This window comes from Candida margitis (assembly GCF_024628925.1).
Source record: "Candida margitis strain CBS 14175 chromosome Unknown scaffold8, whole genome shotgun sequence".
Taxonomy (NCBI): Eukaryota; Fungi; Ascomycota; class Pichiomycetes; order Serinales; family Debaryomycetaceae; genus Lodderomyces; species Lodderomyces margitis.
Window position 1 is genome coordinate 129038 of NW_026261749.1, and position 27389 is coordinate 156426.

The 27389-nt window shown below is 37.7% G+C and overlaps 11 protein-coding genes across 11 annotated transcripts; 2 read left to right on the forward strand and 9 right to left on the reverse strand. All coding sequences in view use genetic code 12, as the record gives it.

Moving 5' to 3' along the window:
* Positions 1 to 18: 18 nt before the first annotated feature.
* On the reverse strand, positions 19 to 1794 carry CANMA_000765 (uncharacterized protein; the record flags this gene model as incomplete). Its single annotated transcript, XM_051818152.1, has 1 exon — positions 19 to 1794. The coding sequence occupies one exon, from the start codon at positions 1792 to 1794 to the stop codon at positions 19 to 21; it is 1776 nt and encodes a 591-aa protein (XP_051673580.1).
* A 438-nt stretch (positions 1795 to 2232) lies between these two features.
* Positions 2233 to 3432, reverse strand: CANMA_000766 (purine-nucleoside phosphorylase; the record flags this gene model as incomplete). The annotated part of the gene is made up of 1 exon (XM_051818153.1): positions 2233 to 3432. The coding sequence occupies one exon, from the start codon at positions 3430 to 3432 to the stop codon at positions 2233 to 2235; it is 1200 nt and encodes a 399-aa protein (XP_051673581.1).
* Positions 3433 to 3984: 552 nt separating this feature from the next.
* Positions 3985 to 5091, forward strand: CANMA_000767 (uncharacterized protein; the record flags this gene model as incomplete). Its single annotated transcript, XM_051818154.1, has 2 exons — positions 3985 to 4045; positions 4628 to 5091. The coding sequence occupies 2 exons, from the start codon at positions 3985 to 3987 to the stop codon at positions 5089 to 5091; spliced, it is 525 nt and encodes a 174-aa protein (XP_051673582.1).
* A 941-nt stretch (positions 5092 to 6032) lies between these two features.
* CANMA_000768 (putative nitronate monooxygenase) lies at positions 6033 to 7160 on the reverse strand (the record flags this gene model as incomplete). Its single annotated transcript, XM_051818155.1, has 1 exon — positions 6033 to 7160. One exon carries the CDS (start codon positions 7158 to 7160, stop codon positions 6033 to 6035), a length of 1128 nt encoding a protein of 375 aa, XP_051673583.1.
* A 970-nt stretch (positions 7161 to 8130) lies between these two features.
* CYB5 (Cyb5p) lies at positions 8131 to 8511 on the reverse strand (the record flags this gene model as incomplete). Its single annotated transcript, XM_051818156.1, has 1 exon — positions 8131 to 8511. One exon carries the CDS (start codon positions 8509 to 8511, stop codon positions 8131 to 8133), a length of 381 nt encoding a protein of 126 aa, XP_051673584.1.
* Positions 8512 to 9372: 861 nt separating this feature from the next.
* NOP15 (rRNA-binding ribosome biosynthesis protein) lies at positions 9373 to 10161 on the reverse strand (the record flags this gene model as incomplete). Its single annotated transcript, XM_051818158.1, has 1 exon — positions 9373 to 10161. One exon carries the CDS (start codon positions 10159 to 10161, stop codon positions 9373 to 9375), a length of 789 nt encoding a protein of 262 aa, XP_051673585.1.
* A 157-nt stretch (positions 10162 to 10318) lies between these two features.
* On the reverse strand, positions 10319 to 10951 carry CANMA_000771 (nucleotide diphosphatase; the record flags this gene model as incomplete). The annotated part of the gene is made up of 1 exon (XM_051818159.1): positions 10319 to 10951. The coding sequence occupies one exon, from the start codon at positions 10949 to 10951 to the stop codon at positions 10319 to 10321; it is 633 nt and encodes a 210-aa protein (XP_051673586.1).
* Positions 10952 to 11265: 314 nt separating this feature from the next.
* CANMA_000772 (phosphatidylinositol-3-/phosphoinositide 5-phosphatase) lies at positions 11266 to 14733 on the forward strand (the record flags this gene model as incomplete). The annotated part of the gene is made up of 1 exon (XM_051818160.1): positions 11266 to 14733. One exon carries the CDS (start codon positions 11266 to 11268, stop codon positions 14731 to 14733), a length of 3468 nt encoding a protein of 1155 aa, XP_051673587.1.
* A 272-nt stretch (positions 14734 to 15005) lies between these two features.
* Positions 15006 to 16043, reverse strand: CANMA_000773 (uncharacterized protein; the record flags this gene model as incomplete). The annotated part of the gene is made up of 1 exon (XM_051818161.1): positions 15006 to 16043. The coding sequence occupies one exon, from the start codon at positions 16041 to 16043 to the stop codon at positions 15006 to 15008; it is 1038 nt and encodes a 345-aa protein (XP_051673588.1).
* A 1941-nt stretch (positions 16044 to 17984) lies between these two features.
* Positions 17985 to 18914, reverse strand: REX2 (Rex2p; the record flags this gene model as incomplete). The annotated part of the gene is made up of 1 exon (XM_051818162.1): positions 17985 to 18914. One exon carries the CDS (start codon positions 18912 to 18914, stop codon positions 17985 to 17987), a length of 930 nt encoding a protein of 309 aa, XP_051673589.1.
* Positions 18915 to 19896: 982 nt separating this feature from the next.
* BEM2 (Bem2p) lies at positions 19897 to 26214 on the reverse strand (the record flags this gene model as incomplete). Its single annotated transcript, XM_051818163.1, has 1 exon — positions 19897 to 26214. The coding sequence occupies one exon, from the start codon at positions 26212 to 26214 to the stop codon at positions 19897 to 19899; it is 6318 nt and encodes a 2105-aa protein (XP_051673590.1).
* Positions 26215 to 27389: the final 1175 nt, after the last annotated feature.

Consider the following 27389-nt stretch of genomic DNA (forward strand, 5'->3'; position numbering starts at 1 on the left):
TAGTCTATAGAAATAAAGTTAAACCTCTTGTGCTGATGTTCTCTTTCTTGCCTCTTCACATAGGTGGTTAAAGTTTGCTGCCAAAGCATAGTAACTTTGCACCACACCAATGATTGTTAATGCAACTGTACTTCCAATCCACAACCCATTCAATGACCCTTTCCATGGGGAATAGAATGAAAGATATATTGACAAGGGGAGACCAACAACATAGTACGAAACCAAATTGACAATACCCCCAATTTTGGTCTGTCCCTGTCCTCTTAAGCAACCAGCCGAATTTGCATTCATGGCATCGGAGATCTGCATCAATGCGATAAGCCACATGACGTTGAGAACAATGTTAATAACATCCTGGTCTTTAGTAAAGGCTTCAGCGATTGGTCTTTGGAAACAGTATAAAGCAAGGAAATTTAATAACGAAATTACCAATCCAAATGAGAGTGACACTTTAGTGGTAACTTTGGCAGATTCAGCTAATCCGGCTCCTAAAAAGTTGGCAATTCTTGATGACGATGCAATTCCAATAGCAAAAGGCACTTGGTAGGTTAATGACGCCATTGTTGTTCCGATAGATTGCGCCGCCAAGGACTTGGTATCGATGTACGATGCCAACAATGTTAATATTTCAAATGCGAGAAATTCTGCCTCCAACATGACAAGACCGGGAATAGCTAACGAGATCAATCTCCCCCATCCTTTGAAAGCTTTCTTGATATCGAGTCCACCCCAACACCTCAATGGATGGAAGCCATTGGGGGTGTCTTCTGCTTTGATGTAAAATACAGTCAAAACATACAATCCGATTGCCATTAACCAATAGTTTATTGCCACTGAAATAGGAGCACCAACGTATCCAATCTTCTTGACCAAGTACCAGTTCATGAACAAGTTTGACGGAGCGGCTACGAGTAACACATAAGCCCCAATATTATAAATCCCCTGTGCCTGTAAAAACCTCTTTCCACATTCAAATGAGATGTATCCTGGAATACCAAAGGAGACGTATTGTAGATATACTGCAGCAAATTTTGCTGTCTCCTTGTCTGGTACTATAAGACAAATTAGATCGTAGCCAAAAAACACCCAGGCAATCAAAACTGGAAGCATGACAACTACTATCAATGCGGTACATTTTTGAAAATACTCTCCAACCATGGTGTATTTCCTGGCACCAAATGCCTGTGGACATAATGTATCTAACGCAGTGGCTATACCTTGTATAGTAGCATATCCTGTGATATTGGCTGTCATGGCACCCATCGATACAGCTGCCAACTCAGTCGCACCGATATGGCCAACACAGAAAACGGAAACAGTTGAAAGTGAACATTGCAATAGGAATGTAACTACTGACGGTATGGATGAGCTGATTAACGTTTTCAATTCGATTAGCGGAGTAGTGACTTCGATTTGTTTGTTTTGCACGGCATCTTCAAATGCATCTCTAACGTCATCATCACTTTTTAAGTCGTCGACTGGGATATGGCTTTCGTGCAACAATTCCCGTTCCTGTTCTAACAACTCTCTAGCAACCGTGCTCAGTTTTCGCCTGTTTTTAAAAGGATTTGGAGTAGGCTCCACTAGAGCAGCCTGTGGACCCTGCACGTCAAGCAAAGGTGCATTTTCGTCTGCTAAACTATCTTCTTGTAGATGATGGGTTTTATTCGATGACGATCCAATAAAGTCTGAAGGAATGTAAAGACCACCTTTCCCAATTGAACCGTACACAACAGACGCCCTTCTTTTTGAGCTTGAATGAGTGAATTGATGACTTCTGTCTGGTTGTGACATGATTAAATTGTAGTGGAAGCAGATACTACGACTGAAAATAAAAGATTATCCAAAAGTCGTTTTGGTATATGGATGATGAAAGATGAGTAAAAAGAGCTATGAGCCACAAAATGCAAAAAACAAATTAAAATCAAAATTTTAATAAAGAGAAATTTCTTTTTTTTTTTGTTTTTCCAGAAAAGCGCATCAAGAATTTCTTAAAGAAGTCAACGCTACCAAGAAACTGATAAAGCCCATTGACATCTGAGCTACTGGCTATATTTTATGCTTCAACCACCAACTAGACTATCGCTGCATTATCTACAGGCTGCTTTAGTTGAGCTAAACACTCCTTAATACAGCTTTATACTGAAAGTGAGTCAGAGACATACATTATCATCAACTTAACTATTAAAATATAGAAGATACACAACGAGCATCTGCTTAGGGTATAAACGTCTATGCTACTTCGAACGAAGATTTTCCAAAATCTGGGGTTCCACCCAATGTCCCATAAATGTCCCCTTGATAATTCTTTGCTGAATATTTATGTCCCTTTTCGTACACAGACTCCCAATTGTGTAAAATGTCTTGCAAGATAGGAGTACCGGCAATGACCAAGTTATCCAAACTTGATTGTATTCCACCATCGGTTCTATTGAAAAAGTATTCATATGCACTCATGGATGCAGGTGGTCTTGAGAAATCGGAAATCGTTCTCATAACCATTACTCTTTCAAAATCAAGCAATCCGTATTTGTCCAACCTCGTCAACACTTCCAATGTAGCATTGTCTTCTTGCGCAGTTGAACAGTAAGTAGCAGAGCCATTGGTCAATAATTTAGTCAAGTTTCCGAAATAATCATTCAATACTTTACCAGTGAAATAGTTGTCACTGGTTAAGACATCACATTTGACAACTTTGGCATCACCACGGGCAGCAGTCTCATTGTATAGTTTTCTGAATTTCTTGTTTAGTTCATTGCCGTTTTTTAAAGTAGCGTTTGAAGCTAATGCAACCGCCCTGTCTCTCAAGTTAGCATTTATTTCAAATACTTCAGTTCCGTAAACGCTGCCTGGATACTCAAGTGGCGATTTGGCGCCGTATGGAACGTAACCGGAAGTCCAGTTAGAATTTGTTTGGTGATAGTCTTCATAGGCAAGTTGGTATTCCAACCCAACTTGAACTGCATATTTTGCAAATGTAACACCTCCCAAAGTTGTATATTCCGGTTCACCTCCAGCAATACCAGCAACTAAAAAGTATGTCTTGGTGAAATCAAATAATGGGTTTAACGTCAAAGCAGTGATGGAACTAGCAGCATTAATTTCTCCTTCACCTGTGGTCACTTGACAAATGGTGTAATTGGTAGTACAGTGAATCGTTGGGTATACAGGGGACAAACCTGGGATTGTAATGTTGTGAACAAAATCCATTGCTTTCAACCATGGGTCTCTCTCAAGTTCAAACATGGAGATGATGAAAGCTTTTGGTTGATATACGGCAAAGGGTTTGCCATAGGCGGTTTGAATGTTATTGTTGGATGTGTCAGGGACATCTTCCTGTAATGCTGTTGAGTTGATTTCTCGTTTGAGAATGGGGGTTGAGAAAGCGGTTGCTATTAAAGAAGCGAGGGAAACACAATGGGAAAACTTCATTGCGTCTGTGGGTAAAGTGGTGTGTAATCAACGGATACCCATGTTTTGGACAGGATTTTTGCTTCAACTTTATATCCAGTCAGTCTGTTTAACCTTCTCTACGCACGGCAAATTTCACTTCTTTCCTGCTTGAGTTGTGTCTATTGTTTATCACTTTCTTTGAGATGAGATTTACATCTTTTGCCTCTTTGAATGATTTCTGTGTGTATTGACTTTGCCCAATTGAGCGATTTTGTAAATAAACTGTCAATATGTTTTGTGGCATTGTAATTAACGGCCCAATTAGTATTTTGAGATAAGAAACCAATCTTGAATACCGACAGTTGAAATGTTCTTTTCATAAGTTGAGGTTATCAGTTAATTAATTATAAGCTTCTATGTGCTACACAAGCTTAGGTTTGTTGAAATTTTGAACCTTATTTAACAAATTCTTTGAGTAAACAAAATTTGTAATAATTTGGCATGAAGTTTAATGTAAAATGGGAGATTGTACAAGAAAAGTCTGCGTCAATTTGGTTATAAGACGCATATTGCACACTTATCTACCTTGCAATGTCAAAAGCTTACCGCACCTTCTTGGACACAATACAGCACAACTGCAATATACCGTACGGTGATAGAATAAACACATGCCAAATTAGCATTTTTGTGTCAGAATTTCTTAGTGTTTCCTTAAATTGGACTTAGACGGACAATAAATACCGAGCCTCTAGGATGTGTGCTATAACTTGCCAAGTAGCTCTCCTCTGTCCTTAATGCCTCTTTCTAACTTACCAATTGAGCTTCTTGTTAGAATTATTTCCATAGAGGATATTTTCTAGACTTGTCCAGTGAGATCATTATTCCTTGGTTAAATTTGTTGCCCCAGGTAGAACTGCTTAGAATTTTGGACGAAAGAGGATTTGGGTGTGGGCTCAACATTGACTGCAGGATAGCGAAAGTAACTTTATCAGGTAAAATTTGCACCAAGTACCGATATTGATGGGAAACAACAGAAGTTTGCCTTCAAAAAGTGTTTGTTAAATTTGAGAACAAAATATTTATCTAAGCTGGGCATTTTGCTGAAGCCAAGCACTACAAAAATATATCATATTTGACTTTAAAGCGGTTAAACATTTGATAACTGAATACTACTTCTGTACTATTTACGGCTTTGGACAGGTTGTTGAACTACGGAATTATTTTTTAGAGTGAGATATTTTTGATGGTGAAGAGAAGGTGAGAATTTTGCACCCTTCAGGGTTTCAAGGGGAGACAGAAATAATAAAGTTTTTCGATTCTTGGTTTAAGGAAAATGAGATATTGAGTTCATGTATAATGGAGAACAGTAAAATCCGGTTGTCTGAGATTGCATCCTTGGAGCTAGTTATGTCTGCTGACGAATTTGTGGAGATGAAAAGTCAATTTCCACCCGTGGACGGCTACTTACAACCCAGAGAGTTGAGAATACATTTGAATTTGGTTCAAAACAGTGTAGGAAAGGCTGTTGACACAAAATACCCAAGCGATTTCCCCATCGGATGGGTAACCGACTTATTCGTTCCAAAGAAGGTTCAGCTATTCAGTTTGCATTACTATTCTTCCAATACCACAGCTGGTAATCTTGGTGCTTTGCTCCAAAAAATGCTTTCCCTTTTAGAAATCGATCTTAGCTCTTGACTTAGGGAAAGTTGCAAGAGTAGTGCCATTTAAAAGGAATGGCTGTCACATTCATGTCAAGGTTGACAAATACTTCTTTGACGCGTTTCAGTTCAAGTATAATAAATCAGTTCGGAGGCTGGCTCTTCATGATACTTTTGTTGAGTCTAGTTATATCAAGAGGGAAATTGTATAGGACTCCACTGCACAGCCTTTAACGTTTGCATAGTGTATTGGTACTTGGTTCAAGTATCAAAGGTGGAAAAGGAGAAAGCGAAGACATCAATTAGTGGAAAAAAGTAAAGGTGATAGAAATTTAAAGAAATAGAGTAAAGGTAGAACTAGATTAATGAGATGTAGATCTTTATCATATAGACAATAAGCCAGCATATAACAAGCTATTAAACATATCACATAACGGGGAGTTATAAAGCAATCAACAAGATCCCCCCTGGGCTAGAAATAAAGATGCAACCCATACTCTCACTACATTTAACCTTTTGTATTTTCATTGCCACTGTGCCCCTCTTCGAAATAAGCATGAACTAAAACCAATATTCCCAAAAAACCATAGAAAACAAGTAACACCCCTATCAGAATATGGAGATGGCTGAAACAATCTTGAGACAAATTCCAAAAGAGCTTGCCAACTTTCCGACCTCCCTTTTTCATTAATGGCAACATTTTTTGACAATGTTCCCGAACATCCTTACATAATGACCTGAATGTATTACTGATACATTTCATTCTTTTCTGATTTCTTGTTAACTCTGTGGTATCAGTACTTATTCTGGGCCATTGCCCTAAAAGATTCAACATGCTTTTCAATTTACCATCATTAGTGGTGACTAACTTATCGAGCTGATTACCGATGAAAAACTTGGAGTTTTCAGGCTTTAAACACGTATATGCATTACTTCAATCCCCTAGAATCAACATATAGTATGTGCTATACCACTCACTTATGCTAACTCCCTTGTTAGCTCTTGCATTACTTCACTGGTCAGTTTACCTTTCCTCAATTGAAAATGGTTCTGTCCAGCTAAATAGAATCCAATGTCTTCACCCGCACCTCCATTAGCACCAAGTTCCCCCTTTAGCTTCTTATAAGCATCATATGCATACCCATAAGGTGGTAAATCCAGCAACGGGAATTGATTTTTTTGAACGACATCATCAATAAAAGGCGTCCTTACACATCTAGCTGGTTTACCAGATACTAAAGCCGTCATTACGGTGGATTCTTCACCCAGATATTTAGTGAAAAACTTGGATGATGATGATTCGGGGGTTGCTAAAAACGCAGTACCAATTTGAACTGCATCGGCACCTTGATTTAGATAATATTTGACTGAATTGGGAGACGTGATTCCTCCGGCAGGCACCAAATAGATGCCATCATTTGCTAGGCTTTGTTTAACTTTGTGGAAGAGTGCCTGTGTTGAAAGATCTTCATCTAGATGTGGTTGGAAAGTATCAATGAATTGACCACGATGGCCACCCGCCTCTATTCCTTGAAGAATGATTCCATCAATACCATTACTTTTCAAGTGACGTGCTTCTTGTAGCGATGTAGCAGTGGCAAAAACCAACGCAATCTTTTTCAATTCATCAATGATATTGTTGGACGGGATACCAAAATGGAAACTGATGATTGATGGTTTGATTGATTTCAATTTGTCAACTAATTTTGCCAACTTATCTTGATCCCTCTCTATTTCCTTGAATGATATGTTACCATTGGCAAACTTTGTAGAGTCAATCACTTGTTTGAATTTTGCATCAGCAATGACATTGCGGTACAATGCTTTCCAGTTGTCTGCTTGTACTTGACTTGGTGGCAGTTCAACCTCATGACAAAAGAAATTCAAATTGACGGCATTGGTCCCAGTCGCTTCCACTAGTTTATCCAATTTCTCAAAAGCTGTAACACTATCTTGGGTAAAATCCAATGTTGCGAGGGGAAGTGCACCCAATCCACCAGCCGCAGCCACAGCCGACGCCATTTCTGGAGTCGACACACCTGCCATTGGCGACTGGAAAATGGGGTATTTGAGGTTAAGTTTTTTCAAAAGTGATGGCTTTGACATTGCAATAGGTTATGTTGGCTGTTTTATCAAATGTGTAGTTGTTCCAATGTTTGCAGACTCTTGAGGTTGCGAATTCGAGGTCTCGAATGGAGCGAGTCGTCGCATAGCAAGCCGAAAAAAACACCAATCCAGCGGAGTTAGCCACTCCCCACCGGTGTTTTGACGTCGCTACCAAATTCATATCAGAAACAAAAGCTAATAATGCCTGAGTGATTTTCACCATCGAACCAGCTTCAGCAAGGGATATTTTGGAAATTCCATCATACCAGTCACGTCAAAGCTTAATTGAAATTAATTGGTGTGCTTGTATGTATGTGTCATGATTTAGCTTATGCTTTGGCTTCCTAAATGAAGAAAAGGCGGCTCAAATTAGCATAGGTCAAAGACACTTTACAGTGTAGCACTCATACGCTGGCCTTTAACAATTGCAGTCTCGCATATTATGAAAATCTCAGGTGGAGTTTAGGTGCGGCCGTTCTGCTCTGAGTAACATGTGTCGCGCTAATTTTAAATTCTTTCGCGAGAAACAAAAAGATAAGCAAACATGCTGTCATACTTACATTCGCTTTGGAACAGCTTTGCCCTACAGGACAAGGATTAGGGTCAAAAAAAGTACTGATATCAACCTCCCTATCAATGATTGTTTCCTTAAAGAAGCAGTCTACAAAATACAAGAAAGACTACGCGTATATCTTAATGTTTCCGATTTGCAATCGGAGAGTTTCCTTCTTTTTTTCTTTCTTTTATTTTTGTTCTGGGTGAGACATACAAAGTAAGCATAATTTTGTTGAGTATTATTGGACGTTAAAATGTCACACGCAGTTTTGAGACGTAAAAAGAAAAGTGACAACATCGACTAGCAACACTCTACGTCTGTCCTACACTCCAAATCATCACTATTTGTAAATGTGTGTTGTGTGTATATTAAAATAAATTAAAAAAGGCAGGCTCCATCATTGTTGGGGGGAAATCAGAAGTTAGTCTTGTAGTAGTACGCACCTGCAATGGCCAAGAACAATACAACGGCAACCAAAGGCACATTAACACCTGAACTTTCTTGAGCATATGACTCTCTAGCTTTATGTTCAACAATCTTACCTCCTTTCAATATACCTATCTGTAAACGTTCCAAGATTTCATGTGCTTCATCTGAATGTCCAATATCTTCAAACGCTTCAGTAGCATCAGTTCCAGCAACATCCAAAATGACTTCTTCTCCACCAGGGTGTTCGTCTATGTAGCTGGAGACGTTGTAGACTTTACCGTTGATAACTACCCAGACATCATCATGGGTGGTGTGTTTGGAAATTTCATCTAATTCGTAAACCTTAGCTGATTCAGTGTCTGACATATTTTCTAGTTGGTTGTAGTTTAGCAGCTTCTATTATACAAGTACCTTGAGGGTCAAATGAACGTTTGTGGTCTATAATATACTATTGACAATCGTCGTTGCAAAGTTTTGTTGTCTTCTAAGAAAGAAAGATTCGATAAAAAGTAAATGGAATTTTTTATATCAAAACTTTGAATTCTCCTCGTTTAGCCCCAACAAGAGTAAAAAAAAAAAGAAATTAGTAAAGAACTTGGTAGCATTTGTATGACAATCTGGTGGTTAATTATTGGAAGATTTTCCTTTTTCAATCATATAGAAAGGCAATTTAATTATTATATTTCCACTCATAACCATATGTGACCTATTTTTGCTCTGTTTTCTTCTAAATTGAATGTGGCCTGATAATGACAGGTTTTCTCTTGCCTTTACCCTTCGCATCTCGTATATTATCACAAGCGTTTTTCTCTGTTAGCGCAGAAGCAAAAGCAAAAGAAAAAAAAATCACAGTGGTAACAACACAACACTACACTACACTACACAGACACCACTTTTGAGCATTTCTCATTCTTCCCCTCATTTGTGCCGCATGAATTGTCTCTAAAGTCCGCTCCTTAAATGTGATAAAATATACAGTACATACAATAGGCCATATGTACGCCCCAAGGAGTTAATACTCTCTATCTCAGCGTAGATTGTTTCATACACTTCTTTGCGCGTTAAACCAAAGTGGGGACGGATATTTTTACCCAATTTGGATCAAAAGAGAAATTTATGAACCTTACTTATTATTATTATCTTCAGAATCCCTGCTAAAAGGATATTTATTCTTGAATTATCCAACATATCCACATACTTTTTCCACATACTTTTTCCACACCCAGTTCACGCTAACAATGCACTTAAATCATAATCAATCCCCTTACTTTTCAATTCTTCCACCTTGTTTCTTTTTGATTCTTCAAATTTCTTTACTATAATATCCCATTCTTGTTTAGTTTTAGGTTTATCGTGTTTATCTTTAACAATCTTGTGAATTGGAACAACCTTAAATTTACGATTAGCATTTTTAAAAACATCCTTGTGGGGGTTTTCAACATATTCACATTTGATCAAATGTCCAAATAATAAGTAATTATTCATTGTTTCGGCGGCTATTTTAGCAACCTCAACCGATTCAAACTCAATATAAGCAAAATGTTTTGATTTACCTGTCTTTTTATTACGCGACAAGATCAATTGTTTGATTGGACCAAATTGTTGGAAATACGTTTTCAACTCTTGCTCTTGAAAGCCTTGGGGAAGACGACCTATATATATGACACCGGCTTTGGGTGTTTTCGATTTGTTACTGGAATCAGCAGTCGTAGTTTTAGATATCACTTTATTTACCCTGTGTCCTGATGCACTTGGTTGGATGGATTGTGTTATTGACTCCTCATCTTCTGACTGTTCCTGATCATCACTGTCATCGTCTTCGTCACTTGATAATCCATAAACTTGTTCTTCTTGTTCATTTTCCTCTTCATCATCATCTTCCTCATCTTCTGATGATGAGGATGGTAACTGCAAGTTTTCTTCTGCTTGTTCAGCTACATGCTGCTTCTTTTGTACCTTTGATTCATCAGATTGCTTCAGAGAAGTCTGTTTAACGGTGGATTGTTTCTTAGCCATGGTGTATATTCGTATAACCGCCTTTTATTTTGGGTTATTCCAATGATTCCAATTTTTTTTTCTTTTCTTTCAAGCAAAATAATTTTTATCGCGATGAGTTGAGGCAAAAGTGTCGCAGTATGTTCACGATAATGATAAAATGCGACACACAAAGGTCTCAATCAACTGCCTTCAGCAAAAGGGCATACGTATTGGTAGGCAATCCAACAACATTGTAGTAGTCGCCAGATATCTCATTAAATAATAAACAGCCCAATTGTTGGTATTTGAATCCACCAGCCACTTCTAGTCCCTCACCACTTTCAATATATGCACGAATGATGTCGTCGTTACCACTCAGAAAAGAAAGCCTGGTAGTTGCATGATCTTTGTATTCAGTAGCATTTCCAGCCTTGATCTTGATCACAGTTGCTGCTGATATGACCTCAATATCTTTATGAAGACCAAAATAGTCAAAAAATTTGGCCTGCTCGGCACGAGTCATGGGCTTTTCAAATATCCCACCATTACAGGTAACTATTGTATCGCAAGTGAGAATCAATGCGTCTTGTTGGAAAGTGCTTCTGTGAGCTTCATATATTGCTTCGGCTTTTTTGCGACTAGTTAGTTGTACATATTCCAATGGACGTAGCTGGCTCTTGTCTAGATCTTCAGGGAAATTAGATGCTACAGTAGTGAACTTGCTAATCCCAAGATTTTCAGATAGTATTTCCTGTCGTCTTGGTGAAGTTGATCCAAGAATCAAGTGGTAATTCTCAAGCTTTTGGTTCAATGTGGTGTTGAAGGTCATTTTCTTGTAGTGGATTGGATTCGATTACTAACAATGCGCTAAACAGACTGGCCCTAATTGATTGAGACAAGCGCCTTTTTCTTCTAGTCGACTGTGGAGGTGTAGTTTGTTTATCTTGCACTTACCCTGCCACCGATAGCAAATCAATCTCGCGAAAAATTTTGAGTAAAGTTTCAGTTTCAACAACCAAATATTCTAACTCGACAGTACAACCTCGATTACAACCTCGATTACAACTTTTATGTTACCTAGCCACATACCGACCTAGTACTTCCCACATACACATCCAGCATATATAACCACCCTTGCATTAAATGAAGCTCCTATACAAAGCAAACCCGAGAACTTTGGTGTTGTATTCCGACACATACAGTCTAACATTTAGAACCTCAGCCAAGCAAACAAATGCTCCAAAGCCAACAGTCAACTTGGAGCTAGTACCAAACAGCAACATTTCACCGGAATCCGGGTTTCGCACTTTACTCAGAAGAGAGGTGTATGGGTGTTTAGGTTTGATTTATGTCGACAATCAAATTTTCCTTTCGGTGATCACGGGAGCCTTAACCAACGTTGCCAACCCAATCAAGAATGAGACAGTGGATAAGATCTACTCAGTTGATTTTGTATCGTTGAATAACAGTGAGTGGGATTTTGTGGAATTGGATTCACAAGGGTATCCCGTAGTGACCAATGACGATGACGACGATGCGAGGTATAACCGTATACAACATCCATGCTTTGAGTTTAGAAAATTGTTATCCAATGGATCCTTCTATTACTCGAATGATTTTGATTTAACTTCAACCATACAAACCAGAGGCGTCAGTGAAAGTCTTGACGAATTGAATCATTATAGTCCACAGTACATGTGGAATTCATTCTTGATGGATGAAATGATACAATTTAGATCCAACTTGGATAGTAACAATCGACAGGTGCTAGACGATAATCGATTCTTAACCACCGTCATTCGGGGGTTTGCCAAGACGGTTTCAATGGGACGTCAAGATTCAATAACAATCATATCGAAACAATCGTGGCGAAGAGCAGGTACTCGATACAACACTAGAGGTATCGATGATGATGGGAATGTGGCAAATTTCGTCGAAACTGAGTTTATCTATTACAACCCGTCGAGGAAATCCATTTTCACCTATACCCAAATCAGGGGGTCAGTACCGACATTTTGGGAACAAGACTCAACTTTGATCAACCCGAAAATCACCCTCACTAGATCCTCAGAGGCGACTCAGCCAATGTTTAACAAACACTTTGCTGAAATTGGAGAGAACTATGGAGTATGCCACATTGTTGACTTGTTATCAAAGACGAAATCATCAGAGGTGCAGTTGTCTAATAGATATAAACAATTGTACAAAAACTGCGATCGTAAAGAGGAGATTGAATACACGGCATTTGATTTTCATGCAGAGACAAAGAATGCGGGTGGATTTTCTGGGGCTACAAGAATATTACCCAAGTTGTACGAATCTATGCGTGAATTTGGCTATTTTTCTTACGACATGGAGCAAGACCTGGTAATAACTCGACAAGATGGAGTATTTAGAGTCAATTGCTTGGACTGTCTTGACAGAACCAATTTGATAGAGCAAGTCATTTCTCGAACCGTGTTTGAAAACATCCTCAAGCAACAAAGTGCATCACATGGGAATCACGCCAGGGACCATGCAATGATTGAAAACTTTGTCATTAGACATAATGAATTATGGGCTGACCATGGTGATGCGATATCGCAAATCTACACGGGAACAAATGCATTGAAATCTTCATTCTCAAGATCAGGAAAGATGAATCTTGCCGGTGCATTATCCGATGTGACAAAGTCAGTTTCAAGAATGTATCAAAACACATTTGTCGATGGTAAGAAACAATCCACGATTGACTTGTTATTGGGCGTTGGTGGTCCTCAATCGAAAAAGGTTAAAATCTTTGATCCAGCTAGCGATTATGTCGCAGCCCAGTTGGATCAACAATCACATGTGTTTACCACTGATGCTAATATTAGAGTATTTGCCGGGACCTACAACGTTAATGCTTTGGAGCCGCTGGCCAATATTGATCTTACAAGTTGGCTATTCCCACCAGAAAACGAGGTCGTGCCTGACATTTATGCTGTTGGGTTCCAAGAATTGATTGAATTGAATGCGGGTGCATTCCTTGCTGGTGATGTTACGAAACCGCAAAAATGGGCGGCAATTTTAAATCAGCAACTAAATTCTCAGCGAGAACAGTATGTCCTTTTGCGAACTGAATCAATTGCATCAATGTCATTGTTTTTATTCGTGAGAAAGGCATCCATTCAGCATGTAACGCGTGTATCTGGATCCTCGAAAAAGACCGGGTTGGGAGGTATCGCAGCAAACAAAGGGGCTTGTGCTGTTCGATTCGAATATGGAGCTACGTCGTTTGCATTAGTCACATCGCATTTAGCAGCGGGGACCACGGCCATTGCCGAACGGTTCAATGACTATACCACCATCATGCAAGGAATGGTGTTTACAAGAAACTACTCGATCCATGATCATGATCATGTCATTTGGTTTGGTGATTTAAACTACCGTATTGATTTGCCTAACGGACAATGTCGTAATTTAATTGAAAATGGAGCATTTGATGAATTGGTGAAACAAGATCAATTGAAATTGGAAATGAGAGGTAAAGGTGCATTTCTGGAGTTTAACGAAGGGGCAGTTAAGTTTTATCCCACTTATAAGTTTGATAAAGGAACTTCCAACTACGACCTGTCAGAAAAGCAAAGAGTACCATCATGGACTGATCGGGTATTATATCTCAGTTTGAAAAAGAAACGGAATGACTTGAAACAGTTGAATTATAATTCAGTCATGGATGTCTATTTGAGTGATCATAAGCCGGTGTATTCTACATTTCAAGTAAAGGTTGAATTTGTCGATAAAGCCAAAAAATCAGCCATGGCAAAGGATTTATACGATAGATATAGGAAAGAGCATGGTAACTCATACGATTTGGTTTCGTTGAATACATTATCGCCAACACCATCCACAAAGTCAGTTTCATCATCGAACAAGAATGAGAGTTTTGTTACTGATGCATTAACCGATTTGAATTTATTGGATGATTTCGACCCTCACGCGCCCAACTTACCTGCTCGACCCCATCCAAATTCAACAGCGCCTAGACGTGTGCCTCCCCCACCAGCAAGTAGAAAGACAACATCAACATCATTAGCATCATCACTTCCAACAAATGAGACAAATCCTTCTTCACCGCCTGTGCGGTCTAATTCCAGCTTTCACCAACCACATGTACCTCGTAAATTACCACCATTACAAACACCTATACCGGCATCAAATGGAGGAACGAAACCTGCAACTGATGTGGAAGGTTCTCCAAAACCAATGAAGGTACCATTTGGATTCTCATCATCACCATTAATCCCCAGTCGCTCCAATCTGAATTCGCCAGTCGCTACACCCACACAAATTTCCAATACTAACAAACCTGTCACACATCATCATCATAACAACACTGAGTTGAAGCCAATGGTGCCCAATAAACCATCATCGTTGGCATCGTCAAAATTGAAAACGGCGGAAAACAACGACAGCGATGAGGATTCTGCTAATGGCGTCAATAATAGAGGAGAAACAAAGGAAAAAACAAATGGAGCAGCTGCTGCATCTTCCAAATCAGTATCGCAGTCACCACTGCCACCACCACCTCCTCCAGTGAGTCGTAACATGAGGACAATGTCTGATTGGCAACCTCTAGTGCCGAAGTAAGTAAGTTAGACAGGAAATAGCCACAAACGAATGAGAAAACAAAGGGGAAAACTATGACAATTTTGACAAATGGGAGCAGCTTCTATTCAAGAATTGACCCGACATGTGAATCAGAATCAATGGGAAGCACAACCCATGTATAGAGTACAGAATTCTACATACTCTTTTATGACTTTGTTATTATTCATTTCCATTAAACGAAACCCATATATATATATATATATATAAATAAACTATATACAACCAAAACACGTATATACACAAGGCAGCAACTAACTAAAGTTCTTTAATAATTCAAGTCGGAGTTCTCTTCGTTCCAATTCACGATCATTAACAAATGAATCTTCCTCATTATCTTGTTGTTCCTCATCATAATTGTAATCAAAATTATAATCAAAATTATAATCATGCATGTTACTTTCTTGATTGTGGTTATTGCCATCATACATGTAGTTATAATTCAATGGAGTAATATAAGTTACATCTTCATCCTCCAATTCAATTTCATTTGAACCCAACATGGAATCAAACGAAATTATGCTCTCCATGTCATCATCATCACCTGCATACACATCTTTACTGGAGATGTTATACGTATGATGGTGCTGCTGCTGTTGTTGTTGTTGTTGTTTACTTTGTGATTTAATGAATGCATCGTATGATGTTTGATCCAAATTAGATAGTATTGAGGATGGAGCTGAGGATACAGCCGAGGATGTGTCGTCAATATCAAAAGTTGATTCTGTAGCGGCTGTTGGTTCAGATGTAGTCTTGGTGGCTGGTTGTGCTGATGGTTGTGGTGGAATAGAAGACAAGGCAGATAGACTTTGTTCATTAGGTTTATCAACTCGTGATGCCTTGTTGTTATTGTAGTTTTTACACCATGAAGATGAAGATGTTGTTGTTGCACTGTCGTTTGATCTGATCCTCTTGGCGGTAGACTTCAATTTAGTCAAAAAAGATGAAGTACGAACTGGAAACTTGGGTTTATTCTGTTTAGCATCACTACCAGTATTACTCTTTTGTAGTTGGCCATTTTTGATATAACAATGTTGACTTAGCTGTGTTGATGAGCTGGGATTCCTCTTGTTGTTGTGACTATAGCTGGTAGATGAAGATGAAGATGCATGCGATTTGTTAGAATGGACAATAACTGATGTTGAGGAAGTAGATGAAATAGATGGATATAGCGATGTCAAATCAGTGGATGCAGTAGCAATAGCAGCAGTAGCAGCAGTAGCAGTTGTAGCAGTTGTAGCAGTTGTAGCGGCTGTTGAAGAATTAGACTTGGGTTTAAATAGAGACTTCATGTTCTGGGGCATTATTTATGACTGACAATATTTAAGATGGCGTTAGAGTGTTAATATGTATCAAAGTGTATAAGTTGTATGTATGTATGTTTGTATGTTTGTACAACTAGATTAACTGCTTTGTTGCAAGGAGGATTGTTCTTGTAGTAAAAGCCGTTTTGATTTTTGATTCTAGTTGGTTTCATGTGGGGATATATATATATATATATATATATATTTACTTGTTGTGTGTATATATGTATATATGTGTATGTGATGTGTTATTAGTAAAATACTAAAACTACGGAGTTAAATGGATTATTCGGATGTTAAAAAAAGTAATTGCAAAAACCGCCGCCGAAAATAAAAAAATAAAAAAATAAAACGTAAATAAAAAATAAGTTAAAAAAAGAAACTAAATGTTAGTAATAAGAATGCAAAAAGTAATGAGTACATCGTAAATTCCATTTGCTTTTTAGAAACAACCACCACTACTACTACTACTACTACTACTACTACTACTACTACTACTAATAATAATAATAATAATAATAACCACCACCACCACCACCACTAAACTAAAAAAGAATTACTAATAATACATATACATGTATATACATGTACTCATATACGTATATTGTAATAGTTTAGTAAAGAAAAGCGAAGGTAGAATAAAATAAAATAAAATAAAGTAAAGCAAAGTTGAAGAAGTCACACTCACAAACAAAGATTCATTTACAGTCGTATATACTCTATTTGTATTAGTATTAGTATTGTTGTTGTTGTTATTGTCTTGTGATAAGTATAGATACTTGTTATATTACTAGCAGTACAGAGTCATCATAATACTCTTCTCTTCTAATAAGACAATTGATATAGACTAAAGCGTATAGACTAAAGCGTATAGACTAAACACAACCAGATAATACTCTTCGGTTTTAAATAAAACAATAAATTGTTTCGGCCGGTTGATTTGGTTTTAGGGTCTTCTATATTACCTAATCGGTTAAAATACAAGCGAAAAAAAAAAAAACATTATTTTCGGGTGCCGTAAAATGATTTTTGTTTCTCCGAATTTTCTTCTTCTTCTTCCATTATTACACAAACTTTAAAATCTTTAAAAGCCTATTCGGAGTTAATAACAATCTCGGATTTTAACAACATACACTTTTACATTTACAGTGTTTAACTTTCAATTACAAATAACAAAGTATTTGCCAATTCCGAACTTTGCCGCAAACACTTTCCCGTATTTCACCATTCTGTGATATACTCTTCTTTTTGGTACAAAGTGCGGCCTCAATACATAAATACATATATAATAACCAACCAGCAATGCGAGGCTGATACTATCGTCCATCTCTTTCTCTCTTTCTCTCTTTATCACTTTATCACTTTATCTATCCATTCCTAATCACTAATCACTAATCACTAATCTTCAATCAAACAATGGCACCCTTCCTTTTCTCCTCTGTCTTGAGTCATTTACTAAACAAAAAATGGCAATGCTCATCTTTGCCAAATTAATGACACTCTAAAAAGGAAAAGAAAAGAAAAAGAAAAAAATATAAAACAACAAAACAAAACAACAACAACAACAACAACAAAAGAAACGAAATAAATTTAGACATACACAAACGTACGGCTTTAGGTGTTTTGAAGATACAGCCACATACGGATACTACTAAATCCTACTCCACATATCAAATAACCCAGCCACGCGCACATAGGCACAAACACATACATATATACATACATACACAGCCCTATATGACTATTAATGTTTTTATTAGCTCTTCTATCTAATGACTCATGGTTATGCCAACAAACCATCAATGTAAACAAGCTTCTCATCATCACAACCTTTTTGTCAATTAGCCCCTTTTCTTCCTCACGTATCACTATGTTTATCAGTAAAGAGTCACCTTTTCAGCATTTTTTTTTTCGCTGTTGTCATCTATACTACTCCTCTTTCCTAGCATCTGCCTTCTGTTTCTGTAACTCCGTTATTGTATCACTAATTTGCTCTTCCAGTTTAAAATAATTCTGCCTATACCACTTCAATTGCTCAATACTTTCCAAAATGTCTGCTTTAGCCGTATGAGCTCCCTTTTTAACTGGACAAAATTGCATCAATTGTGGTGCATGTCGTTGGCCAAACTCCATTATTGTCGACACATCAACGACACGATAATGTAAATAATCAATCACTTGCGGGAATTGCTTCATCATGAAAAACTTATCCATGTGTATTGAGTTTCCAGCAAGTACACCAATACGAGGTTTAGTCACATATCGTTTGATATAGTTTAATAAATCTTGTTCAACTTTGGTTGTTGTTGCTTGAGGGTTGCTCAATACTTTATCAATCAAACCGGATTTAGTATGGGTCGTGGTACACCATTCATCCATGACATCCAACTTCAGCTTGGGACAGTAAACAGTAGTTTCAAATTCATAATTTTCACCACCACCTCTTCCTCCTCCTCCGACTATATTCAAGTCTTCATCAGTTATAATACAACATATTTCAATAATTACATCGTCACCTAATACATCGAGCCCCGTCATTTCACAATCAATCCACACTAATGGTCGTTTGGGCAAAGGTGGATTAGCTGATAGAAATGATTGCATCGACGCAAGTTTAGATCCTGGCAGTGAATTCGCCGTTGTCGTTGTCATTGTATTTGGCAGTGGTGGGGTGGTGTATTTTGATTCAACTTGATCTTGATCTTGTTGTTGTTGTTGTTGTTGTTGTTGTTGTTGTTGTCGTTGTTGATTGGCCAACATGGTTGTCTTAGCTGCTGCAGTAGTGGTGGTAGTAATAGAGCGCAATGGTAAATTAAAATAATGTAACTTGGTTCTCGCTAGTCTTGCAACACGTATCATTCCACTCACCACTTAGAAACCGTACTACGTTCCTCCTACTATGGTTTCACGCTTTCAAAAGAAAAAAAAAAAAAAAAATTCAAACTTTCCAAAATCGCGTCGCAAAACAGTCAATACGCAAAGTCAGCCAACTTCACGCCAGGCATCCCCCACTACACTACACTACAACCCCACACACCAAGATCAATGCTAAACACATTCCTATTCTATTACTACCTCATCCACATCCCCACAACTATCCTAATCGATGCCTCAGTCATCATCCCCACCCAATATCACACCACACTAACAACGCATCTCCTCAACTTCCACATCTCCGCCAACAACGACATCCTCCTTCTCTACCCCCAAACCTGGTTCAAAGCATTCATTGCATTCGAATGTGCCGTCCAATTACCCCTTTTCATTTACTTTATCATCAAACACTATCGCCATGATCTCGACGTGCGTTATTACTTGTGGTCAGTAATTTACGGGTTCAATGCCAGTTTCACCACTGTGGTGTGTTTGGTTCATGTATGGATTGATGGACAGGCCCAGTTTGGTTTGAGTCGTGGTCAAGTTTGTCAATTGGGTGGTGTTTATTTACCGTACTTGGTTATTCCTGTGATTATATTAGTTAATGGATTTAGAAATATTGCTAAAAAGCAACAATTATCACCACCGCCACCACCATCACAGCTGGTGAATACGGAAAATTAACTGTCATCTATTTGACTTAGAAGAGTGTTCATTGTCATTTTCTTTTCTAATGAAGTTGACAAATGCAAATCTCCCAGTGAGTTGTATCCGTCTCACCTAAACATGCCTTTACAAACCAAACTATCAACTACACAACTACCCTTTTAATTTGAAAAAATAGCTAAATTGGAACTACATTAGCTTCAGACGCACAAACATAATCAAAATCTGTATTTACATCTCCATATGTATATTTATGAAACAAAATAAAATAGATACAAAAGTAATTAATAGAACATACCTACTCTTCATTAGCCCCAAGCATTTCATTCTCATTCTTAATAGCGGTTTCCTTCTCGTTCTTACCCTCGTTCATATTCTCATTTTGTTTTCTTTCAACACTTCTTCGTACTCTGATGATTCTATCCTCTTCTTCTTCTTCTTCTTCGTGCTCTTCCTTTTCTTTTTCAGCATCTTTACCGGCACCATCAGCAGCAGTAGTGTCAGTTTTAGGTGCAACTTCATCATTTACCTGCTCTATCTTATCGACCTTGTCAGCCTTATCGCCCTTATCAACACCATACTCTTCAACATCTTTACCCAAGCCCTTTTCCTCACTGCCACTACCACCACTCTCCTTCTCTTCCCCAACAACGTCATCACGCTTTGCTCGAGTCTCAAAAATAAACTCATAATTAACAACCAACTTCTCCAACACCAAATTAATAAATCCAAAATTATTAATCAACAATGCCAAATTCGAAGCTTCAGTCAATGCTGGTCCTATAACAGTGGCAATATTTGAACTGGTCATTTTATTGAATTCAGCAAATTGATTGATTTTATGTAAATGACAAATCAATGACTTTAATGTTGATAAATTCGTTGGTGGAAGTAATTGGAACAATGTGGTTTTGTACTTGATCAATTCTTGAACTTCTTCATCATCAATATTTTGTAGCTCATCATGTTTATCCTCTTTTCCACCTGGTAACGTCTCCTTCTTATCTCCATTCGTCTCTTTTGTCTTCATTCTATCATTTTGCTTATCCCTTCCACCACTTCTTTTCTCCTTATTAATTTGGAAAAACTGGTTAATAACCTCATCAGGCAACAATGCATCAGGCAACTCGCGCAAGTACGATTTAACCACTCCTGTCAATACATGCACATCATTAACTCCTGGAGTAATACTACCGCATCGATCAATATTTTGTTTCAAACTGGCCAAATCAGAAAGCGATGAGCTGATTCGATACACACCAACATCTTTAATTCCAAAAGTCTCAATTTCATTAAAAATTAATTGCAAAAAGCGAGGCACCATTGATTGCTCACGTTGAGTGACAAAGCTCAATGGGATTCCAAACACTAAATTATTATTATTATTAATTTTAAAATTTAGTATTCTTGAGTAGAACCAATGACGATTAGCATAATTCAATTTGATTAGCCAGTCATTCAAATCCACATCACAGTGGGCCTGAACAAAATACTCGCCTCCTCCTGTTCCTCCTGCATCACTTGAATCAGAATCAATTTTGAAACCAAAGGGAAGAAGATAGACGGGGAAAATTTTCTTATTCCTCAATGCAATAACCACCGAGGGTTTTTGTTTCCCCTCTGCTTGAGTATCAGGACTGGGCAACTCATTAACAAACACCGATTTCTCTGCCGACAAAGACGAACTAGTGGCACTGGCCGTACCACTATTGCCACCACTATTGTTTCCTCCCAGTAATGAAAATGATTTCGTTTTGGAGAAGATTCCACTCAATTTGAATCTCGAACCCGGGTTCGATTTATATGTCAATGATTGTCTTCTTAATGACGTATTTGAAGTCTTTCGTGTAATTGTATGCATGTTGCTCGTAGCAGCATTGCTGGCTAAGTTCAATTGATTTACTTCATTAGTTTTGGCGTCACGTTGATACTTTTTGTGGTTATCGCTAACCAAAATACGATGTTGTTCAGCAAGAACCGTCCTAAAAAGCGGGAACCGGTCTCTATCGTGAACCAACTCATGGGCCCGTTTCACAACCAATGATTCATCCAACTTTAACAAAAAGTCAAATTCACGAGATTCATTAGTGGAAAACTCCATTACATCACCACCACCACCACCACCATTAGCGCCTCCCGCTCCACCACTTTCAATATCCTCAACACCCAATTCTTTAATCAATTTAAAAATCAAATATCTCTTGTTGAAATTGATCAAGCTCTTGTGGAAAGAGGGGCACTTGTCAATGCTGATCAAGTTTTCAATAACCCAACCAAAACAAGGCAACAATGGTTCGGTGGACTGCAAGTCGTTCACGTCAATATTTGACGGAATTAATTCATCAAGGGTATTATACTCACTAGGTTTGTGATCCAAAATATTAGATGCTCTCATCCACAAGTTTGCATATGCTCTACTTTCAGGTGAATAAATGACATTGACAATGGCAGTCTCAATGCATGAAGGTACATTGCCCGACCCTTCAAATACAAATTGGTTATCACTCATTTTTAATTTTGATATTTTCGCCATAATCAACAACGTCTTCATCCTATCTAATCTCTCTTCACTAGAAATATTGACATCAATCAATTGAACCAATAAATAAGTCTTGAACCTAAAGTATAATTTAAACAATTTGCGAAACACAAGTGGGAATTTTTTCAAAATCAATTGACGTTCAGTGGGAGACACCAAAGTTTCAAAAAAGTTGAAAATATTGGACACAATCATTTGATCTTCGGGTACATTTGGTCGTTGTAAATTAAATTCAAACAATGTATTCAATTCAAATGAATTTTCCAAAATCTTAAACACCTTAATCCAATCTTCAGCTCTTATCCCTTTATAAAAAACCGTCAATAATTTATTAAACTTGTTGAGGAATTTTTCAATCTTGTGGATGTTTTTATGACTGGGCAAATTACGATTCACGGGCACTTCATGCAATGAATTATTGAATCGAAATTCATTAATCAAGTAATTATTAAACTTGGTGATTTCAATTGGTCGATATGTCTTTTTCACAAATATCTTCTTCAACTTCTTATAATAAGTCACCAAGCTTTCAAACGACCTCTCTAATGATGCATCAATTTTATTTGAATTGTACCATTGAAGAATCTCGTTGCTAAACAACTTCAACAACTTGATCAATATGCTCTTGTTGGCTAGGTTTAGCGAGAAATTTGAGTAGAAACTATTGATCAAAACAATCAAAACTTTCAAAATGTTGATTTGAATCTTCAACAACAATTCATAGTCTACTTCACCCAATTCATTAAGATCAATTTCCTGGTCCAAATCCCAATTAGGGAAATCAATCGGTAAATCTGAATGTAATGGATTAGATTCATTATCGGTATCCGTTCGTTTGTCGTTATTCTTTTTCATCAAATAGTTCTTCTTCATCACTGACAAGACGGCATTACCTGAATTGACAAAACGGTGCGCAAGTTTATCCAAGAGCTCCTTTGTCGTCATGAATGAATTGTAATTTAATAGGAACACAAAGCGGTATTCAGTTAGATCCAAGTGGACATCATGATGGAAATAACGGCCTTCCAACAACAACAAGTCAATTAGCTTGTCAACTGTGGCATACTTGGGTATAAATTTGTACATCTTTCGTATATTGGTTCCCTCAGTTAGCATTGAGCTTCGATTGTCTAATCCACTACCACTGGTGGATCGTCTATGCCTGTGACTACTCATCTTTGGTGACATGGTTAGGTTGTTAAACTTGTCAGAGTTGAGTATATCATCAACGTCGATACCTAAGCCGGGTATGTCGTCATCATCATCAACACCGGTTACATAATCTTCAACCACTGAATTGAATCCACTCGTTTGGTCTGCCACATCAGCAACAAAGTCATCAATTCTAAACGTCAACTCATCGTCAATAACAACATTATGTTTGTTGACACTGGGGTCAAGTGGTTGACGTTTATCCTCGGCTGATGCTAGCTCGTCATATTTCAATAAGTCTAACCGAAAATACTGGTTGTTAAAAGTGGGAATCCTTGCTGTCGGTGTGAAATCTGGCCCAGTCTCGCCTGTTGTCGTAGTAGATAAAGAGTCAACTGAGTTTAACGATAGTCCCGACATGTTGGCTGTTTGCAAGCGAGACAAATTGTGAGGGTTTGACGTAATGCTAACAGATGACGAATTGTGCGCATTCAAATAAGCCTCGGGTAAGTCTGGTTCCAATTGTACCGACAATGTCATGATATTTTCCAAGTTCATTGAATCGCAATTCAACTCAATCAATCTCAACAATTTGTTCTTCAAATCAGCACGTTTGGCGGTCTCAGCGGCGCTCAATTTTCTCTCTGACATCAGCAGCAGATCACCTTCACTAGCATTGTGGTTATTTGCACCAAGATACAACACCTGGTTCAAGCTCTCGTTAGAAAAAATGAATCCCATTGTATCGTATCTTCGTAAGACATCTTCATTGTATTTGATAATCTCATTGAAATTGGAAAGGTTTGACAAATAATCATTCCAGCGATCAAATGAGTAATTAATTCTCTTCCAAATTGACTCCATCTCATATACATCAACGTCAGTACAACAGCCATTATTGTTGATGACCAAGTCGCCAAAATATGGAATCACCTTCTCCTTGGGGTAAATCTTTCCCAAGCCTCTAGGGGCCATTATATGATACGAATTCTTTGAATTAAAGTCGCGATCTTCATTTGATGCCATGTTTGGTGACTTGACGTTATCTATATTGTGTGGTCGCGTCATTTTCGAATCATTGACAAGGTATCGTCTATCCAATTCAAATAGTACCGGCGACCAATCATGCTTCAATAATTTAATATAATCGGGTGACACTAGGGACCAGATTTTTGTCAACCGCAATACTGGCTGTGATAAAATCACTGAAGATATGCCCAACCATGAAGACATATTACCTGACTTGTCTAATAAACAACCCAAGTCAATCCATTTCTCAAGTATCCTCGCCTTAGCCTCCATCACGGCAAAGCTCTGAGATCCAGTTCCGTTTTCAACAAATATATGGTTGATCAACAATCGCGAAAGGTAGTGGATATGGTAGTTGTTGTTGAATATTAATGGGTTCTTTTTGTAAAATGAATCCTTGGACGAATCTTTGGCATTTATTGCTGAATACAATAGCAACGACTTGTCTAAATTTGAATTCCAATTTGAAAAATACTTTAAATCAATCTCGCTGATAACTTGGGCAAAGTCTGTCAATTTTATTTCTCTCATGAATGTTTGTGAGTCCAAATCCTTAAATGGTTGGATATTACCGGGTAAGTTATCGTTGCTAACCAATTGTATAAGCAATTGTTGCCGGCGTAACATATCCAGTTTGAATTTACCAATTTTTTCCAAATGAATGTTTTGCACTGACAAAATTTCCAAAATTTTCAAGATATGCGGTGCCGTGTCCGATTTGAGAAGAAACCCTTCGAAATGATATTCAATGCTGTACAAAAACTTAAGAAACCTTTCGATGATTACATCCTTTCTGATATCACCGTCGAATTTGTCATCAAATATTTCGCCTAGATAGAAGGAAATATACTTTAGCAAGTAGCCAAAGTCTGGTAGTATGGGTAAAGTATGGATAATCGTATTCACTGCCGAATCATCCCGAGGATCACTAACAAAACAAAGGAAATGAACCACAGACTCAACACTATTATCTTTCTCCGTAAACAAGCGTGCTTGAAAGTGGTGTAATTTAAAATCGTAGCAGAGCTCGGGGTGGGGCAAGATAGCTTTGTAGTATGATATTGGGGCAATTGCACTATTTGAGAACGTGTCAACATCCACCGACTTGGGATCCTGACTGGGTTCCGAGTTTGAGTTGCTCCGTAGTTGAGATCCAGTAGTGCTGCTTGTTGATTGGTGATTTAGCAGTGGCACTCCAGCGCGACCAGTGTCAACCAGTTTAGCATCGGCAATCAATGTCGATACATCACTGGCAGCGTCATTCAAATGGTTTGATTCTATCTTTTTGGCCTTTTCCTCGTCAACTTCATCCACTGGCACTTCATTCACTTTAAATCTCTTGACATTCAACGATGATTGTGGCTTGTACAAGTAAAGATGTGACCCTTTCAATTCTGCTCGGTAAAGTTTTAAATTGCTCTCTTTAACGTCATTGTTGCTTCCAATTACATTAACCCAACTATGCTTCACCATTGTACTATCATGGTTTTGTCTTATCAAATCCTGAAACTTGATTGGTTGTCTGTTGTCTAGAGCAGCCACTGAACCTCTAGATTTATTATAGGCACCAGTACCAATAAAGTTTGTGGCATTTTGAAGGGTGCCCTTGGTACCATCTCCAGCAGACCCCAGTTTTCTGCCACTGGAAGAATATCTGTCTGAAGTTGTTGTATTGTTAGTTGACGATTCCTCCATAATTGAGGAGATATCGTTATCATAGTAATAGCTGCTGTCGGGGTTAAATTCGGACAGGGATAAAGTGGTATTGCTACCGTTTAAGTCTGTTTGTGAAGTCTTCTGTACCAATGATGGATTATTCCCAGTAGTTGATGATGTACTTGGGGTGGAAATACTTCTGCGTTTCTCCTTATCTTTTCTACTCCAAATCTTTCTCATTCTTGGGGAATTGTTTATGTTATATATATATATGTATATATATATATGTATGCAAGTAACACAAGTAAATGCTTAGCAAGTCCAAATTGGCTTTAGTAGTATTAGAACAAGCAGGAGCTATATGATTATAAAGCTGATCTGGTGTGTGTGTATGTGTGTGAGTCAGTTGGATTAGTGTGTGGTTAAAGATTACTTTTAAAGTTTTTTTTATTTTTTTTTTTTAATTTGTGTTTGTTGGTGTTGTTTGGTGTTGTTTGATATTTGTTGAATCAATTTTTTTTTTTCGTCTCTCGTGTAAAAAAAAAAAATCTTTTACTACGTCAACACATATATGTATATGTATATGTATATATAGTCAAGAAAAGTAAAGTTATTTCAATTGCCAAAATATTAAACCATTTTTACCAAAGTATTAGTGTTGAATACCTACAGTAGATATGTATATATTGTCTTATGTCTTATGTCTTATGTCTTATGTCTTATGTCTTATGTCTTGTGTCTTATATCAGTATTGTCTTATCATCAATGAATAGTGTTGCAATTCAAGTCTCTTGTTCACTAATACCCTTGTAGTATAGTTAGACGAGGACAGAAAAGAAAAGGGTCCTTACGTATGATTCTTACTCGCATACAGCTGTAAAGTATGATGTCTTTCTCCACTCGTACATTGAACACAGAGTTTTATGGTTAGCAGTTTGCTTTGACTGTAACATACAATTCAGCCCTTTCATTTCACGTGGCTAGACAATAACGATCTAAATGTTTCCTAAAAACGGTATCAAATTGTTAAGACAGGGTTTAATACATATCTCTATTTTCGGTTAAATTATATTGTTTCAATGTCAAGAATGCTTATTGTGTTGAATGCATATTCTCACCTTACAGTTTCCAAGATCAGTTTCTATCTTCTCGTCAAACGACATTTAGACCAAAACAGGAAAAAATGGTCAGCTATGCAACCACTTTTGTAACAAAGGTTGAGTAAGCAAGCAAACAAACCCTGTGGAAGCTTCTACTGCATCATAGAGTAAGCCTACACACGTATCTCATTTAACCGATACGCCGGTGAATATCTGTATTTATTTTTTTTATCAAGCACAATGGTTATGAGCTGCAAAACTACGCTAGTATGAATACGTCATTGGAAAACAACGTCACGTTTGCTTCAACTATCC